Source organism: Triturus cristatus, chromosome 4_2 (genome assembly GCF_964204655.1).
Source record: "Triturus cristatus chromosome 4_2, aTriCri1.1, whole genome shotgun sequence".
Taxonomy (NCBI): domain Eukaryota; kingdom Metazoa; phylum Chordata; class Amphibia; order Caudata; family Salamandridae; genus Triturus; species Triturus cristatus.
In genome coordinates, this window is record NC_140586.1 from 331,901,026 (window position 1) to 331,919,719 (window position 18,694).

The window sequence follows — 18,694 nt, forward strand, 5'->3', positions numbered from 1 at the left end:
AAAAACTGCTGCTCTTTTACTCATTGGCCAATTCGTCTCCACTACCAACTTATTAAATTGAGCCAAATAAGCTACCAATTCTCTATTACCCTGACGAAGCTCTAGTAGTTCATTATCCGTGGCCTGTGAAGCTTTTCTCCTATCGAATATACGAAGAAATTCTTTCTTAAAGTCTTCGAGGTTGTAAAGGATTGGATCATCTTGTGTTACTAAGGGCATCGACCAGGAGGCAGCATCCCCACTAAGATAAGATAGAATGAACGCCACCCGAGATTGAGCATCAGGGAAAATCGCAGGACGGCACATAAAATGTAGGGAGCACTGAGTCAGAAAAATCTGGGCCTTTTGGGTGTCTCCATTAAATCGCTCCGGAGGAGCAAGGGGAATTACTGGGGATAAGGAGTGCACCACCTGAGTGGTACCCAAGGGTACAGAGCTCGAACTCATGTTTTGTCCTAGAGTTTCAAAGGCTGTGGATTTTACACTTGTTCCAGCAATGGTCTCCCTTCCCTTAATACCCAGAATCTCCTGTCTTAAGATTTGATTCTCCTCTCTAACAGCTCCTAGATCCCTTTGTATATTTCCAAGTATTTCACTCAAATTTTTTAGATCTAACCCTTCCGCCATTCTGCTCAGGTGTTGATGACAACGTGGGCACTTCACTCTGTCAGGTGCGTTTACAGTCTTCAACTAACACGGGAGCAGAATGATGCTAATTTCCCAATGCCCCCATCGGAACGTTTCCGCGAGAATATGTGTAACTCTCTACGGGCAAGTGTCGACGGGGGAAAGGGGAATTGGACAGAGAAGAGACAGCCCTGGATATCTTCGTCGTTGTAGAGAAACGATTCTGCAACAATTAACTTTTGTTCACTACTCAATTCTTTAAGCATTAACTTACTGTATATGAGGTAATGAATTAGCTTGTCTTACCAGGAGGTATTCAGGGCCACACCTCTCTTCTATTTCTCAGTTGCTTGAGTGAGTAACAACTGTCTTGCTCAGGCTCTTGCTAACCCTTTCTTCTTCTGCTTTTCTTACAGGAGTGAAGGTGGTGTCGGGTCTTGGAAATAGAATTGAAAGGTAAGTATCGTGAATCTTATCTGTCAGGTATTTCTACACTGTTGTTGTGTAACTGTTAACTTACTTCATCTTCTAGCCGTGAGCATATTGTACTTTTATCGTTGAGCTTCAGCCTTAGGTACAGGTAACCGTAAGCTAGGCGTAAATGGACTTCCTAGTTTTGGTAACCTAATTCTCTATAATGTCTGAGGTACTGTTCGCTGCTTAGATACTATGGAAGATTTACTCGGAAGCTGCAAGGCTAATACACTTTTTGTCTTTTGTCCCCAAAAGGAAATAAACAAGAACAGTGCGAGATTGGTTTCGCGTTGTTCAGGTTTAATCTATGAATTCTCTGAGAGAGTCTTATTCCTCCTGCGGAATAAACTCAGGATTGTCACCGGATTCCGAACTACTCATTGTCTCTCATAACTAGAATTCGGACTTCCCTACTTATGTCAGGAACAGATTCTTCATTCTATTCAAGTTACAATCAAGATACACTAACCTGAGTATGTATGGTGACCGTCGAAGATTAACGCGACGAAAATCCTCGACGCGACCTACCCTAACTTCCACGACGGTGAGGTACGTGTTGCTTCGATAATTTCTCTGGTGAAGTGCGCTCGAGAACGTTGACAGGCGCGCCTCACCTGCTGCGTTAGAATTCAATAAAGACTAGAACGCAGACCCATGAATGCGTCAGCGGCCATATTGGAAATCCAGCGGCGCCAACAAATACGCCAACTGAGAGCCCCATGCATTCCATCACTCGGTTTAACCGAGAAGATGGTATTCACAGTGATGGGTTCCGAATTACGCGGAGGAAACCTCCCGTGAACCCTGACACAAACACCGCATTAGCCCAGGCAGGCAATGTACATCTTAGAGAGAGTATGGTATCAAGAAAATATTTGTCTTGAGAAAAGTAGTCCAGAAACCAAAGTGATCATACCAATGCCCTAAATACAAAACTGTCCTTGTACAACATCCAGAATCACATCCAAGGTCCTACTTGAAAATAAACACAAATGAAACATAGTCACACCACTAACCCTGGCTGGAAAGTTGAGTTTCTAGCCATCTTCTCTCTGGTCTGAAGGAAGAGTCACCACCATCATTTCCTCCTGCATGGGCATGCCCAAACACCTCCTGAAATGGATCACACATGGTGACAGAGACAAGGTTGGTAGAATAGATAAGTATAACACAACAGGTAGGGAAGAATGTGGAAATGGGATTCAGCAAAGAGGCAACCCAGTGGGAGAAGATACTGTCCAGCTACCTGTGTGGGCAATATCTGCATCCTGCAGTGCAGTAAAATCTTATCTGTGGCCTGCAGGATGGCATTATGACCACACACAAACTTTCTAAACATCTCCAGGACTGAGTCTTGGGGAGATGTTGCGTTATCTGGGTAGAGGATACCCATGAGGGATTAGGGTTGTCTGGGGCAAAATGTACCCTTGGTTATTGGTGTGATCGTGGGGGAGAAGGACACTGCTCCTGGGAGGGCAAATGGCAGTAGGGGTGCGCTGAAGTTATTCTGTCGTTTATGGTGTAGGGGCTACACAATTCGTGGGCACAAATTGTTCTTACTGGCAAGAGAATCAGTATCTTCAGCATTCTACTGCCTTGTGGTATGTCCAGATTCACCAATTCTGACACCTGTGTACCCGCCTCCCGTAGACATCTTGATGCCAAACTTCTGCATCTCCAGGTGTGCACTGCTTCCCCTGCAGAGAAGGCAAGCCACCTTCTCTTCTCCGTCTTGCCCCCCTCTCTCCACATTTTCCTGCTCTTTCCTGCCCTCTTTTGAGTTCCATCTCCCCTCCAACTTGCCCACCCTGCTTCATTCTGCTTTCTTCTTCCCTCTTCCATCCAACCCCCCACTCCTGGCTCCTGCTGGCCTGATAGAGAGAGGAAGGCCTATTAGTAAATTGTGTATGTCACTTTGTTACACAAATGAAGAGATTATCATCTTTGCTATACTTTACAATACTGCAGGTGCATTTCAGACCGTTTCAAAGGTGGATGTCCCACAAGCTTCTTTGCCACCGGGGTCATGGAGTGTGATGGTCAAAAGGGCATACCCTGAACACCCACATGCCTTAAGCATCACCAGCTCACAAAATCAGTAGGGTCAGAAGGATGCTCAAATGTCAAAACAAAGACGTCTTATTACCTAAGTTGTGTGTGTAGTCATAACAACATAAGCAAAGAACAGGTGTAGAAAAATCACACAACATCTTAGTACTTAGCATGTACATTGGTGTACTTTGCAATGGAAAGAAGATGTATTCACTGCCATGCTCCTGTTCATGTGCTTCAGCTGAGCAAGATATTGCTAGACCTTTCATGTGATCCAGGGTGGTCCTCCCAGGATGTCTAGGGCCTTGATCCTGGACAATCGATAGAGGTCATCCCATTTTTTGCAGGCATCCCGGAATCTCAGATGGTGACCTCATACTGCAGTTCACAATTTAGCAATTGATTGCCAGTCTTCTAGGTGTGTTTTCTGACACACTTCGTGTCTGTGCCCCCATAAATGTGAGGGAACCTATTGAGGACTCTATGTCCAACTAACTTAACTTTCTCCTGAATAAGGTTTGGGGGCCCTCTTTTTTGTCTCCTCAGCCATTTTAGGAGTAAAACTGAATTAAGCAACAGATGAACGGAGATGGAAGCTTGTGTGTCCTGTTGATAACTTAGGAGTGACCAATTTTGCACTTCTGTGTCGTTCACCTCTGAGAATACATGGGTGGTGGAGTCATACAACTTTGTAGTGCATATGCACGCTGTGTAGGACAAATAAAAAGGCACAAAAAGGAGCAAGGGCACAGCAGTCCTATAGCACAGAGTATGCCATTGACATTTTTGAACCTGCTATATCCATAAATGATCATGGAATCATATGTTACACCTAGTAGAGGTTTGTACATATGCAGTATTCCAAGTAATACGTGGACAAAGTAGGAAATTGCACCCAATCATCCCGCCTGTGTTCCTCAAAGCAAGTCAAACATAGGACTGGTCGTACATTATATGACCATTACAATTGTACCTTCTGATGGATAAGAATATCTGTGCAGCAGATTGAAGCACACAATGGTGTTTCCAGACGTGAGGTTGGTAATGGAGATATGTCATACATTTCAACATTGACTCAACACTATTGTTCCAACGTAATAAAATAACCCCACATGCAGCTCAGGTAAAGATGTAAGTCACAGATAAGATGTGTGCATGCAGACATGGACCTCTGGACTCTGGACCATCTGGCAGACGTAGATATTGGTCTGTATATATGCTCTATTGCAGACCATATTGTTCAGCATGCAACATTCAAGGATTACCTTGCATCCTACCTCGGGGAGTACAATAACGATCAGTGATTCTTTGGATCGGTATGGGTGGTCAATCTTACCTCTGGGATGTACACTGGTTGTACATATAAAGTGAGGGAAGCAATGGTGAGGAAGGCCATACACAGCATTACCACCAGCCCAAAAGGCATGGATAATTGGATTACATTTGCACATCACTCACATTTCTTCACATTTCATTCATGCGAACATCCATAGATTCATTGGGAGTCATGTAGAGAAGAGTGCTCTGTGGTGTGCCTGCCACTGTGTTGTTATGTCCGGAGTGTAAAGGCATGTCTTGTGAGTCTACGTTGCACTTACCAAACATGCCAGGTGTCGCCATAATCCCTGGAAATCAATAACTGCTTGAAGAAAGATGAAGCTTTGATGTGCTGTATCAGGGGAGTGGTGCACATATGTGAAAGGATCCCCAGCATCATAGAGACCTCACACATCCATGAGGTTCCAGGGGTGATAATTTTGATAATGGTGTGGCATGGCTTACGTGCCACACGTTCCTGTCGATGGCACTGAGTACAGGGGAGAATTGGACGGTAGCATAGAATTGATGTACTAACAATTGCCTGTCCTGAAGTGACTGTTGCATGCTGATATACTGCTTTACTGAGCTGGTTGATGCAGGTTGAGATTACCTCAAGTAATCGATGCTAACCATGACTCTGCTGCTCCTCTGAAACAATCCAGTGGAATAGTGCAGCCAGTACCCAAGCATTGACAGGGATGGCATGGGAGTGGGCTAAGCACCTGCTTCCTTTCTGTCACCAGTCCAGGGTTACACCTGTAGGGAGCTGTTTCTCACCAATACTTCCTCCTGAGACACACTAAAGAGGATGACCTCAGGTTTGCATATTCTTTCTTTCGTCCTCAAGTAGCTGCTCCTCAGGCACAGCAAAAGATATGGTGACACAGGTGACGGAGCTGGGTTCCATGTTCTTGATCTGCTCTGGAACCCCATGTCAATAGCTCTTTTTGTCAGCATGCAAGTATGGAGGGGAGAGAAATCGTTAGCCAATCAATCATTTCAGTTCCAATCTATCATGACTCTTCAGAATCTCCAAATCAGGTTTAGTTAGTTTATTACAAAGCGGAGAACAGTTGGAGATACAGACACCACAAAGTAAGGGTGTAAAAATACATCAGAACTAATAGAAAACCAAACCTATGGATGGTGGCAAGGCGGTGCAATATGCACAGGATTATCTATTTGAGAACAAACCAGGATTTAAAAGATGACTTGCCAAATATCCAGGTTCCCATTCATAGGCAGTTCGAGGGTATAGAACATTAGTCTGTCCCTACTCTACTACTAGCGTGACATCCCTACAGAGCATTCCCCAAGGCAAGATTCCATTAAGGTGTCAGCTTGTGTAGCCTTCCTAAGAAATCCCTTCACATTCAAAATGCTTAAGTAGCACAAAGCTACAGAAGTCCCCTGGGCCCTGTCCCTACTTCGAAACATTATCTTGCAGGTAGAATCCCAAGATGCATTACTGCATCACACCATCCGGTCAAGCCACCTCCTTGGAGGTAATTTTCCAGTAGGCAGCGATGCTCCCAGGCCTTTGCAAGATGATCTTGATTTCGAGGCTTCCTCCGATGGAAAAGTACAACAGTTCTCCATTATCAGTATCAGCGATTAATGTATCCTCTTCTCCCTAAGCTTAATTCCTAACACAAAGACATTATTCTAGCTAGCAAGGATGAATTCTCCACCTGCAACAGCAATGTGAGAAAAACAAATCCTACATGCACATAGTATTCAACTATTAAATTTAATGCAAGAGCTTCCCGGGGAATAAGACAGTCTTACCTACCGAAATTGGTCAGTATAGGAAATGGCACAAAGGCCTCATGGGATTACATATAAAAATAACACTAATTACTCTAAGTCAACACATTACCTAAGCCCATCAAAATATGTGAATAATTGTCAGCAGCATACACTAATTCTGCATGTTAGTGTTTTCAGCTAAACACATGTAGTTGCAGCGTTAATTTCTTCATGTTTACAAAGTATGTATCCCTAATACGTCACCTTTCACGTTATTACAGTCCACGTTCTAATGTCCTAAATTAGTACAGTAAGGGAATATATGTGTGGGTGCAGACTACTCGTGATTAAGATGGACCCCTACAAATGAAAGAACAGAATCTGTGCTACATCACAGGCATGTGTAAACGTTGCAGTGCCTCTGACTGGACTGTCTGTGGAAATGACCTGTCTTTGAATGACAAACGAGGTGCAGCTGATAAGGATTGAGATGCAGGAGTTGTCAATGCACCCCGATTTCAATTCGTAAGTGTGTGTATGTAAATATTCTGACATGCTTTTCAACTCCAAATTTGTTTAGTGTGTGTACATTATGTAGTGTTATGTGCGTGGGTATTTATATTTTGGTGTCTTCATGTGGCTAACAACGTGTATTTGTGGCTCATGATAAATGTATTTTTCAGTGACAATGTTATCCAATTTTTAAGCAACTGATTCTGCTAGTTAGGACTAAGATGCTTAGTCAGAGGCATGTGTTGTTCCCAGTACTGGGGCAAATAGAGTATCCACAGGGCAAAGGGACATTGGCAGAATTCTGCGTGTACTCCAGTAAAGGAAAGCAACACAACAATTCTGTTTTGACACACATACTGGATTAGTAAAGTGCTGCAGAGCATGTAAGGGGTGCATTGGCATAGCTGATAGATCTGGATCTTGGTACTGGAATGGCAGAGGCTGCTCCAGGTTAGGATGTAGGTAATTTGGAACAGCTGTTCAGAATAATCATAGATGAAAAGAGCCTAAGGCACTCTTGAGAAAAATAATTTAGGATAAATTCGTAGAGGCTCAGATTGGTGATTCTCTTCATTTCACATGTTAACTTTTAATTGTGTCATCAGATTTTGGTTGGCCCCTGTGCCCCACATGCCTCTATGCTTTCATGCCATGCTTTTTAACCCTTTCGCTGCGGCGGGAATTCCGCCGCAGCGCTGGGGGATGCGGGGGGCAGCGCGGTGGCGCTGTGCTCATGACGGAGCCACTCCGTCATGAGCCACGGTTGAGCTGTGCTCATGACGGAGCGGTTCCGTCATGACTCCGCCCAGTTGCGTTGTCCCCCCGCACAGGCAGGGAAACAGCGCCGCGTGGGCGGAGCGGCCGCCAACGGTCGTGGCATGACGGAACCGCTCCGTCATGAGCACACGGCAAACGTGGCTCATGACGGAGCGGTTCCGTCATGAGCGGGGAAGGGGTTAATGACCCTTTTGTGTTTGGCTCTTCCTAGGGGGCTGACCCGGGGTGTGTAAACCGCTGGTTTGTTAACTATTTCTTTAATTTGTTTTCCCTTTGACCTGGTAGTGTTGATCCTTGCCTCACCGGTTTCTGCTTGATTATTTGCTATTTCACAGAGTGGCCTGTCCATCAAAGCTGAGTTGCTGTAACATTCAGCATGGTCAAGCTGCATTACAATTATCGCTGTGGTTTCGACTAATTTCCCTTCCCTAACCCCTCGTCATCTAGCCAGAGGCTGTTTAGAGGCAAAGGATTACTCCTCTTGTGTCACTGCATGTCAAAGGGTGCATGCGTCACTTCCTAATGCCCCTGGTCTTTTGGTGAGTCATCATCCATGAGCAACCATTTTACAAATAGTTCAAAATCAATCATAAACTAGTGGGTGAGAGCCTATTCAGATGTGTTCATTGTTCCATCTTGCCCAGTATTTGGTGGATTGAGTTTACAACTGAATGGCTATAGACTTTGCATTTAGAGTGTTGCTATTGGCACAATGGCCAGTCTTGGCTTTTATTTTACAAACCATTATAATCTACGTTTATTCTAGTTTGTTTAATTCATGTGAGTCAAGATTGTAACTCCAAGAATGTGTTAAACTCTTAAAAAACCCCATAAAGCATTCATGTAATTTTGGCATCTCAAAACATAACTTGATGGCAAACAGTAATGATATGTTTCCAGCCCCTGTATATTTCTTTTGTTCTTGTGAAACAGGAAATTGAAATCACGCCCAATTGTAGATTAAAATTAGAATGTAAAACAGGGGTTGATCATTGCTTTGTTTTGTAGGTCTTCATCAGCACAAAGAGAGGTGGTTGGATTGTGAGCCGGCTAATAGATCATGGTTTCCCCTGGGATACGTGGATCCATACCCGCTTCAAGACCTGGCTGCGGCTGTCCCTCCCAGTCTCTCTGGTGAATTGGCTGATTACCAGGAGGCTGAACGAGCGGTTTGACCAAGAAGCATATGGCTTGCACCGTGACAGGTATGTCTGAAAGCATTTATCCAGACTGCTTCCTGTTCAAAATGTTGAGAGAAAGGGGAAGTTGTTTAAAATGATTGCCACAGATATGCAAGTCTGAGACCTTCATGCCACCTGACCTCTACTCTACAAGCTTCCCATCATCTACTATATATAATAGATGCAAACTCTGCTTTTGGTTTTGGAAGCGAGAGCAGGTTTCCTGCTCTCGCTTCCAAAATCCAAAGCAGTTTGTTTTCCACATGGGGAGCTGCATGTCAGCAGCTCTCTGTGTGGAAAAGCAATGCCGGCTCTCGCAGGAGGCGGGGAGCCGGCAGGGACCGTGGGGGCATTGGGGCTCGCCCACGGTCCGAAACGGAGTGGCCAGGCCCCGGGGAATGGGGTCCCCGGGGCCTGATGAGGCCCGGGAGGGGGGGCCATGTGCCCCCCCCCCCTGTGAATATAATAAAAATAAAAACACAGCAGGCCCGCCCCGGGGGGATGGGGTCCCCGGGGCCAATAGAGCCCTCAGGAGGGTGGCCACGCTGCCCCCTTCTTAAAAAATAAAATATATATCTGTGGCCATGCCCCGGGGATGGGGTCCCCGGGGTTGAAATTAGCCACGGGAGAGGGGCCCAAGCGGCCTCCTTCCCGTTTAGATTATTTCTTTAAAAAAACAGGGTTCAGGCCCTGGGATATGGGGTCCCCAGGGCCCAAAAATGTAAAAAGAAGGGGGGCCACACAGCCCCCCTTCTAAAAAAAAAAAAAAGAACGTTATCGTGCCGGAGGCCCCGCACCCTCCCAGCAACACTCTGCAAACGCGCCCTGTGAAGCGTTTTAAGTTGGTGAATTAATTCCCCTTCAATCTTGAGGGTCACTGGGGGCCAACTAGCCCACCAGGTACCTCCAGTAAGCACCACAGGCTGTGTTGCAGGTAGGTGCTCTGAGGCCATGCCCCTTTTTACACCTCTCTGCAACACAACTCTGTGGCGCTTAGCGGAGGTAGCTGGTGGACTAGTTGGACCCCAGGGACCCTCAGGACTCAAGGGGATATATTCCCTCAATTTAGAAGACACCAGGGGGTGCGTTTGCACAGTGGTACAAGGAGGGGGCGTGGCCTGATTTGACAAGTGTGCCAACGTGCCCTGTGGCGCGTTTTAAGTTGGGGGATTAAGTCCCATTCAATCCTAAGGGTCCCTGGGGGCCACCTAGCCCACCAGGTACCTCTAGTAAGCGCCAGGGAGCTGTGTTGCAGAGTGGTGGTCCAAGGCCATGCCCCCTTTTTACACCACTCTGCAACACAGCTCTGTGGCACTTACTGGAGGTAGCTGGTGGACTAGTTGGCCCTCAGGGACACTCAGGATTCAAGGGGACTTAATCCCCCAACTTAAAATGTTCTGCAGGGCGCCAGGGGGCGCATTTGCACAGTGGTGCAAGGAGGGGGCGTGGCCTGATTTGACAAGTGTGCCAACGCGCCCTGTGGCGTGTTTTAAGTTGGGGGAATAATTGCCCTTCAATCCTGAGGGTCCCTGGGGGCCAACTAGTCCACCAGGTACCTCCTGTAAACGCCACAGGGCTGCGTTGCAGAGAGGTGCTCCGAGGCCATGCCCCTTTTTACACCACTCTGCAAATGCGGCTTCAGTTGCACTTCTGGTTGGATGATGAGGTCATCTTGTGTCCTGCAGTGTCCAGCAGTGTGCCAGAAGCCGCGTTTGCAGCATGGTGTAAAAAGGGGCATGGCCTCAGAACACCTCTGTGCAACGCAGCTCTGTGGCGCTTACTGGATGTACCTTTTGTGCTACTTGGCCACCATGGACCTTCAGGATTTAAGGAGACTTAATAGGGATGTTATAGTTAGAAATTAGCATTAAAAAAGTATTGAAATTACCTGAAAAAATCATAGGTTTCAGGTACGTTATAGTTAGAAATTAGCATTTAAAAAACCTTAGAAATTTACTGAAAACTTATGTTATAGTTAGCTGGACATTTCACTCCTACAAAGCCATAGAAATTTCACCGTTATAGTTAGTTCAGCTAACTATAACTCGCGCACCCGCAATGCACTGCTCATGACGTCACATATTACATCATTCATGACATGGTCAATGACATCACTGATGACATCACCCATGACATCTCAAATGACATCACTGATGACATCATCCACATGCAAATCTGATGCACCTCCTCACACTCTAATATAACCTTTGATACACCCACTGTAAAATACAGACTACCATTTTCAAATTCATCGACACACCAATACCAGTTACTACACACGCACTCACTGATTCCTAGGTCTACACACACATCCACTCATTCACCCATGGAATCACTCATACATGCAGTCACTCATCAATACAACACTATCATATCCACTCATACACCTATACAGACACTCACACACCGCCACTCATCCATGCAGTTACTCACACACCTAGTCAGTCATGCAAAGAATCAATCACACTCCCATTTACTCACCTATACAATTATACACACTCCACCTCACTTATTCTTACAGATGCTAACCCATACTTACTCTCTTATATAATCAGTGATACAAGTACACACTCCTCCATACAGCCAGTCTCACAATCACTGACTCTCATGTATAGTCATTTATATACTTCAACTCTCAGATACACTGCCTTTTACATATGCAGTTACTAGGACATGTACCAATGAGGCATCAATTCACTCACCAACACACCCATACACACACTCCCCTACCCATACAGCGGTTTCTACATGCGCTCTTGAGCCCATACACCCAGTGAATCAACCACTCACACATCTATGCACAGAGTCACACACTTCCCACCCACCCACACACACACTCAGTCTCCCAAAACAATACTCAGACAACCAATCAATAACCCATATAGACACTCATGTAGCTACTGACCAACCCATGCAACAACTTACACATTAACAGACAGACTGATACAGACATTCACACAGTTTAGTCACTAACCCATGCATTCATTAAGACACATTTAATCACTCTCTTATACAGTCAATCATGCACCTACTAAATCCTCCATCCCGACACTTATACACCCACTCATTCTTCAATACACCTTGAATATATATCAAACATATTTAAACTTTACAGAAACACACAGTCACTGGATGATGTCATCAGTGATGTCATTTGAGATGTCATCAGTGATGTCATCAGTGATGACACTGACCATGTCATGAATGATGTAATATGTGACGTCATGAGCAGTGCATTGCGGGTGCGCGAGTTATAGTTAGCTGAACTAACTATAACGGTGGAATTTCTATGGTTTTGTAAGAGTAAATGTCCAGCTACCTATAACATCCCTGAAACCTATGGTTTTTTCAGTGAATTTCTAAGGTTTTTAAAATGCTAATTTCTAACTATAACGTACCTGAAACCTATGGTTTTTTCCGTGAATATATATATAAATACACACATACATACATACTAGAAGATTAAGGATCACAGGAAAACAACAGCCAGCAAGGGCCAACACATATACTGAGAAAAACAATGTTACAGGGCTGTTATTTATAGCAAGGAAAGAGAATTTTAAAAAACTGAGAAATTCACTAAAAACGAACAAAGGTTTGCAGGGATGTTTTAGTTAGGCTCAGATTTTATACACACAAAACATCAGAAATTCAGCAGTTATAGTTATTTGACCTAACTATAACTTGCGCCCCAGCAATACACTGCTTATGACCTCACATATTACATCACTCATGACACGGTCAGTGACATCACTGATGCAGGTTCGCCCCAGGTAGGTAGTGGTCCCCGGGGCCCCCTCCTCCTTTAAATGCTACTCGTGGCCCAGGGGAGGTGGTGGTCTCCTGGGCCCTTAAGGGCAATGGAGGAGGCTCTGCTTGGTGGCCCTCCAATTTATTAATAAAGTCCTTGGTAGGTGGCAGTCCTCGGGGCTCTTTAGAGCCTCATTAGGTGGACAGTGTGGCCCCCCTCCAATATAAATACCACTCTGCCTGACCTGGGTAGGTGGTGGTCCAGAGGGCCAAGATTGGCTGTAGAAAGTGGGGGCCGCTTGTGCCCCGCTCCCCATATTATATATATTAATAAGCCCCTCGGACGTGGCTCACCCGTGTACTCAAATGGAAGCAGGCGTGGGAGAACTCGCTTGTATTTTTTTTTTAAGTTACACAGTGCTTCACGAATCTTTGCATTTTTTACAGCGAAAAATTCTTTCAAAAATGCCTTTTGGCCCTGGCAGTGTCCCTGGAGGACCCCAGCACCTGGCCTAGGCATCAGGGCATTCCTACCCTGCCCCCTTCTCTTTTATTCATCTTTTTGTATGGGACTCTGCTGAGTCCGAGTTCCAAAATGGCTGCCAATACTTCCTGGTTGAAGTGTTGGCAGCCAATCAGGTCTCTGCATGAGATTGGTCGGATTTGCTAAGCGTCTGCATCCAGGGCCAAACTGGCTACCGGGAGTTTTGGTGTGCTGCCAAGCTGGGGTGATTTTGTTGAAGTGGACCTGAGTGTGCTTAAAACCATTCATTTTGCTTTGTTTATTTAGAAGCACACGCAGGTCCCCATCAACGAAATCAGCCCCCACTGCAGTGAAATCAGCCCCCAGCTTGGCAGCACACCGAAAAGCCCAGTAGCCAGTCCGCCCCTGTCTGCACCCCTAGTTAGACAAACTTGTTTTTCTTCTAAAATGTCAAACTACTGAACGGATTTACACTAAATCACAAAAAGGGCTCTTTCTGGACCAAGGGCTACCTCTCTGCCAAATTTGGGGTAAGTCAGTCCAGCAGTTCTGGCTGTGGTCATATCTAAAATCACTATGGGAAGTGCATGGGGAAAACGTGTTTGGGACCCCCCTTTTTCTTGGTCCCCACTTGACAAATCATACCGCAACTTTCTAGACAGCAGCTGAATTCAGATACATAGTAGTTTTTAAACTTTCATGCTCATTCATCAAACTACGGCAAAGTTATTATATATATATTATGCATATATATATATATATATTACCTACTGGCGGTCGCCAGTAGGTAGATATAGTTAGGACCTATTTTCCATAGGAAATCCGCAACATTGTATTTGGAATAACGTTGACGCCGATTGATGAATCTTCGTGAAATTTTCCAAACGTTTGGCCAGCTCCGGTCCGCTCCTATCCTGAAAATTTCACGGTGATTCGTCAAGCGGGGGCTGAGAAAAAAGGGGATCCCAAAACACGTTTTCCCCATGCATTTTCCCATAGGACCTTTTGATGCAGCTACAGCCCGAACTGCTGAACGGAATGACACCAAATTTGGCAAAGAGGTAGTCCTCAGTTCAGACGTGTGCCTTTTGCTTAAATGGTGTAAATCCGTTCAGTAGTTCCTGAGAAAATTAGAGTTAAAAGTATATATATATCTACGCATCGGAGAATTCGCGCACCCTATGCGCACCCAGCGTGCACCCTGCCGTGCATGAGCTGTATTCTAATTGGCTGTCAACACTCCAGATCAGGAAGTGTTGGCAGCCATCTTGTGACTCGGTAGAACCGAGGCACAAGAAACCTAAAAAAACAAACGTAAAAAGACAAAAAGGGGGCAGGGTAGAAACACCCTGACCCCCTAGGCCTGCTCAGGGGGTCCCACAAGGACCCCAAGGGCCAAAATAATTTTTTTTAAAAATAAAAATCGGCGAGATGCGCGCACCCAGCGTGAATTTTGGCCGGAAAAAAAAAAATCAGCGTGGGCTCCCACGCTGAATATGCTAATTTGCCCCCGGGGGCCAAATCCCAGGGGCATAATTTTAAAAAAAGTGGGGGGGTCACCACACTGCCCCGGAGATCGCCACCCCCCGGGGCTCAAAGATAGTATATGCGCGGGGCTCACGGCCCCCCGCAGCCCCGGGGAACGCCATCCCTGGGGCTTCTTCAACATGGGTGGGGGGGCTCTCAGCCCCCCCAGCCCCGGGGACCGTCACACCCCAGGGCTTGAAATAATTTGGGGTGGGGGGGCTCTCAGGCCCCCCAGCCCCAGGGACCGCCACCCCCCGGGGCAACTTGTCAATGTGGGAAGGGGGCCACGTGGCCCCCCTCCTGGAGCCTTGTATAGGCCCTGTGGACCGCCACCCCTAGGGCCAGCTCCTGCAGTGTCCCAGGGTGCCCACCCCCGGGACACTGTAGTTTGCAATGACAATGTCATTGCAAACTGCTTTGCTTCATTGAAGCGAGAGCAGGGAAACCTGCTCTCGCTTCAATGAAGCAAAGCTGATTGCTTTTCCACATGGGGAGCAGCATGTTAGCTGCTCCCCATGTGGAAAAGCAATGCCGGCTCCCGCAGGATGTGGGGAGATGGCTGGGACCGTGGGGGATTGGGGACCCCCCACGGCCCCCAACGGAGGCCAGGCCCTGGGGGATGGGGTCCCCGGGGCCATAAGTGGCATGGGAGGGGGCCTACATGGCCCCCCTCCACCATTAAAAATAAATAAATAAATAAAACAATGGCCGGCCCCGGGGGATGGGGTCCCCGGGGCCTTAAAGTGGCCAGAGGAGGGGGGCTACGCACCCCCTCCATAAAAAATTCAATTTTTTTTTTCAAAAGGCCCATGGCCCGGGGGATGGGGTCCCCGGGACAAATTATGGCCTCGGGAGGGGGGCCACGTGGCTCCCTTCCCGATTTTTTTTGTTTTATAAATAAAAATTGGGGGCAGGCCCTGGGGGATGGGGTCCCCAGGGCCAAAAGAAATTAAAAAACGGGATCGGGCCGGCGGACACGCCCCCTCCTTCCACCACTCTGCAAACGCACCCCCTAGCGCGTTTGCAGAGGGGGAACTAATTCCCCTTGATAACTGGGGGTCCCTGGGGGCTGCGTTGCAGAGAGGTGTTATGAGGCCACGCCCCTTTTTATACCTCTCTGCAACGCAGCTCTGTGGCACTTACTGGAGGTACCTGGTGGCCTAGTTGGCCACCAGGGGATCTCTGGATTCAAGGGGACTTAATCCCCCAACTTAAAACGCGCCACGGGGCGCGTTTGCACAGTGGTGATGGTAGGGGGCGGGGCCTGAGGTGATACTCTGCAAACAAGCCCTGTGGCCCGTTTTAAGTTGGGGAATTCATCCCTCTTCAATCCAGAGGTCCCCTAGGGGCCAACTAGCCCACCAGGGACCTCCAGTATGTGCCACGGAGCTGCGTTGCAGAGTGTTGTAAAAAGGGGCGTGGCCTCTGAACACCTCTCTGCAATGCAGCTCCCTGGCGCATACAGGAGGTACCTGGTGGGCTAGTTGGCCCCCAGGGGACCGCAGGATTGAAGAGGAATTAATTCCCCAACTTAAAACGCACCACAGGGTGTGTTTGCACACGTCACCTCAGGCCCGGCCCCTTTCACTGAAACTAGTGCAGCAGTTTACACAACAACTGACAAAGTGATACAGATATTCACACAGTTTAGTCACTATCCAATATATTTAGTGAGACACTATAAATTAGTCAAGTAAACAGTCAATCACACTGCTACTAAATCCTCCATCCAGATATTTATATTTATATATCCACTCATTCTTCAATGCAAATTGATATATATATATAATACATATTTAAATAACGAACCAAACCACATTTACTGGATGATGTCATCAGTGATGTCATTTGAGATGTCATCAGTGATGTCACTGACCATGGCATGAATGATGTAATATGTGACATCATCAGCAGTGGATTGCGGGCGCGTGAGATGTAGTTAGTACAACTAACTATATCGGAGGAATTTCAATGGTTTTGTTCGAGTGAAATGTCCAGCTAACTATAACACCCCTAAAATCTATTGTTTTTTCAGTGAATTTCTAAGGTTTATTAAATGCTAATTCCTAACCATATCAGGCCTGAAACCTATGGTTTTTTCAGTGAATTTCAAAGGTTTTTTAAATGCCAATTCCTAACTATATCAGGCCTGAAACCTATGTTTTTTTCAGTGAATATATATATATTCACTGAAAAAACCATAGGTTTCACACACGTTATAGTTAGGAATTAGCATTTAAAAAACCTTGCAAATTCACTTAAAAAACCATAGGTTTCACACATGTTATAGTTAGCTGTACATTTCACTCGTAAAAAACCAATGAAATTCCACGTTATAGTTAGATCAGGTAACTATAACTTGCGCGCCCACAATAAACTGCTGATAACGTCACATATTACATCACTCATGACATGGTCAGTGACATCACTCATCACATCAATGATGACATCTGAAATGACATATTGTGGATTGCGGTCGTGCAAGTTATAGTTACCTGATCTAACTATAACGTGGAATTTCATTGGTTTTTTATGAGTGAAATGTACAGCTAACTATAACATGTGTGAAACCTATGGTTTTTTAAGTGAATTTGCAAGGTTTTTTAAATGCTAATTCCTAACTATAACGTGTGTGAAACCTATGGTTTTTTCAGTGAATTTGTACGGTTTTTTAAATGCTAAGTTATGTATTTTTTTTGTTTTTTTCTGGTTTTTCACCGTGCGCACACCCTGCGCGCACACCCTGCGCACCTCGCCTTTTTTTACACAGTAACAATTTTTTTTTTCCCTTGCGGGTCCTTCAATTTATTTAATAAATGTGATTGTTATTTCGTTTTTTTTTTTTATTATTTATTTTTGCCGTGCGCGTACGGTAAGCTTACCGTACGCGCACTCCGCGATTTTTTTTTAAAATTATTAAATGTATTTTTCGTACTTTTTGGTCCTTCGTGGACCCCCTGACAAACGCTAAGGGGGTCTGCAACTCTCTCCGTTGCCCCCTTTTCATGTTATCCACCTTTGTTTTTCAGTGCGAGAGACAGAAAATGGCGGCCGACACTTTCTGATTTCGACCGATTCGAATGTTTACAGTCATGTAACCACCAATCAGAATTGAGCTCGCGCACGGCACGGTACGCGTACGGTAAGCTTACCGTAAGCGCACGGAGCGCGCTTACAGATATATATATTGATTTAAATGCTATTTTCTCAGGACCTACTGAACAGATTTACACCAGACCTGCAAAAGGCACATCTCTGACCTGAGGACTACCTCTCTGCCAAATTTCAAGTAATTCTGTTCAGCCGTTCGGGCTGTAGCTCGGACTAAAGGTCCTATGGGAAAATGCATGGGGAAAACGCGTTTTGGGACCCCCCTTTTTTCTCAGCCCCCGCTTGACGAATCCCCCTGAGACTTTCAGGGTAGGAGCGGAGCGGAGCGCCCCACCTATTTTGAAAATTTCGCGAGGATTCGTCAACCGGCGCCAAAGTTATTCCAAATAGAATGTTGCGGATTTCCTATGGAAACACGGTCCTAACTATAACTATCTACTGGCGACCGCCAGTAGATAATATATATATATATATATATATGTGAAAACAGAACCGCCCAACTCTCTCGCTCTCAGCAGTGCGGGTGCGCCGATTGCGCGGACGATGACGCAATTTATTATCCAAAGACACCACGTCCCAAAAAAACAACGTGCAGTGCACTCCGGCTCAATTCAAAGAATCCATTTTATTGTTGTTTCCATAGAAGCTAACACACGCGTTCCGGCACCCTGGCCTTCGTCAGTGTTAGTTAGTTTGCTTCATAAACACCCTTAAATAACAGGCTTGCTCATTGGTCAACAGGGCTAGCTGGCAAAATAAACATAGGACTTTCTAATGCATTGTGAAAGTCAACGTTACTGCAGCGGCCATTTTAGCCTAGTTCATAAACATCGATCTGTGATACAGATTTTAATACAGAGTGACAACAGCATTTTCCAATTACATAGCCTCATGGGCAAGATAAAATAAAACGCAATTATCAAAAAATATATATCAAAAAATATATATCAAAAAATATATCAAAATGCAGATTTTGTCAACTTCTCATGATTAACTTACTGAGCCAAATCATTAATAACATTACTATGTTAATGCTCATATTCTTATGAACATACAGGCATAGCCTTTCCTTTGCAAACTTAAAAAATTTTCATTCTTACAAAATGGAGCCCACCAATGGGCTATTAAC

At 45.6% G+C, this 18,694-nt stretch overlaps 1 protein-coding gene across 3 annotated transcripts in view; it reads left to right on the top strand.

Moving 5' to 3' along the window:
* The window catches only part of LOC146833819 (dimethylaniline monooxygenase [N-oxide-forming] 2-like), a 230,324-nt gene that overhangs the window by 63,361 nt on the left and 148,269 nt on the right, over positions 1 to 18,694 (top strand). For all 3 annotated transcript variants that reach the window (XM_085601709.1, XM_085601711.1, XM_085601710.1), the window contains one exon: positions 8,521 to 8,717. In XM_085601709.1, coding sequence (XP_085457835.1) covers positions 8,521 to 8,717 — 197 coding nt within the window. The remainder of the gene's footprint in view (positions 1 to 8,520; positions 8,718 to 18,694) is intronic.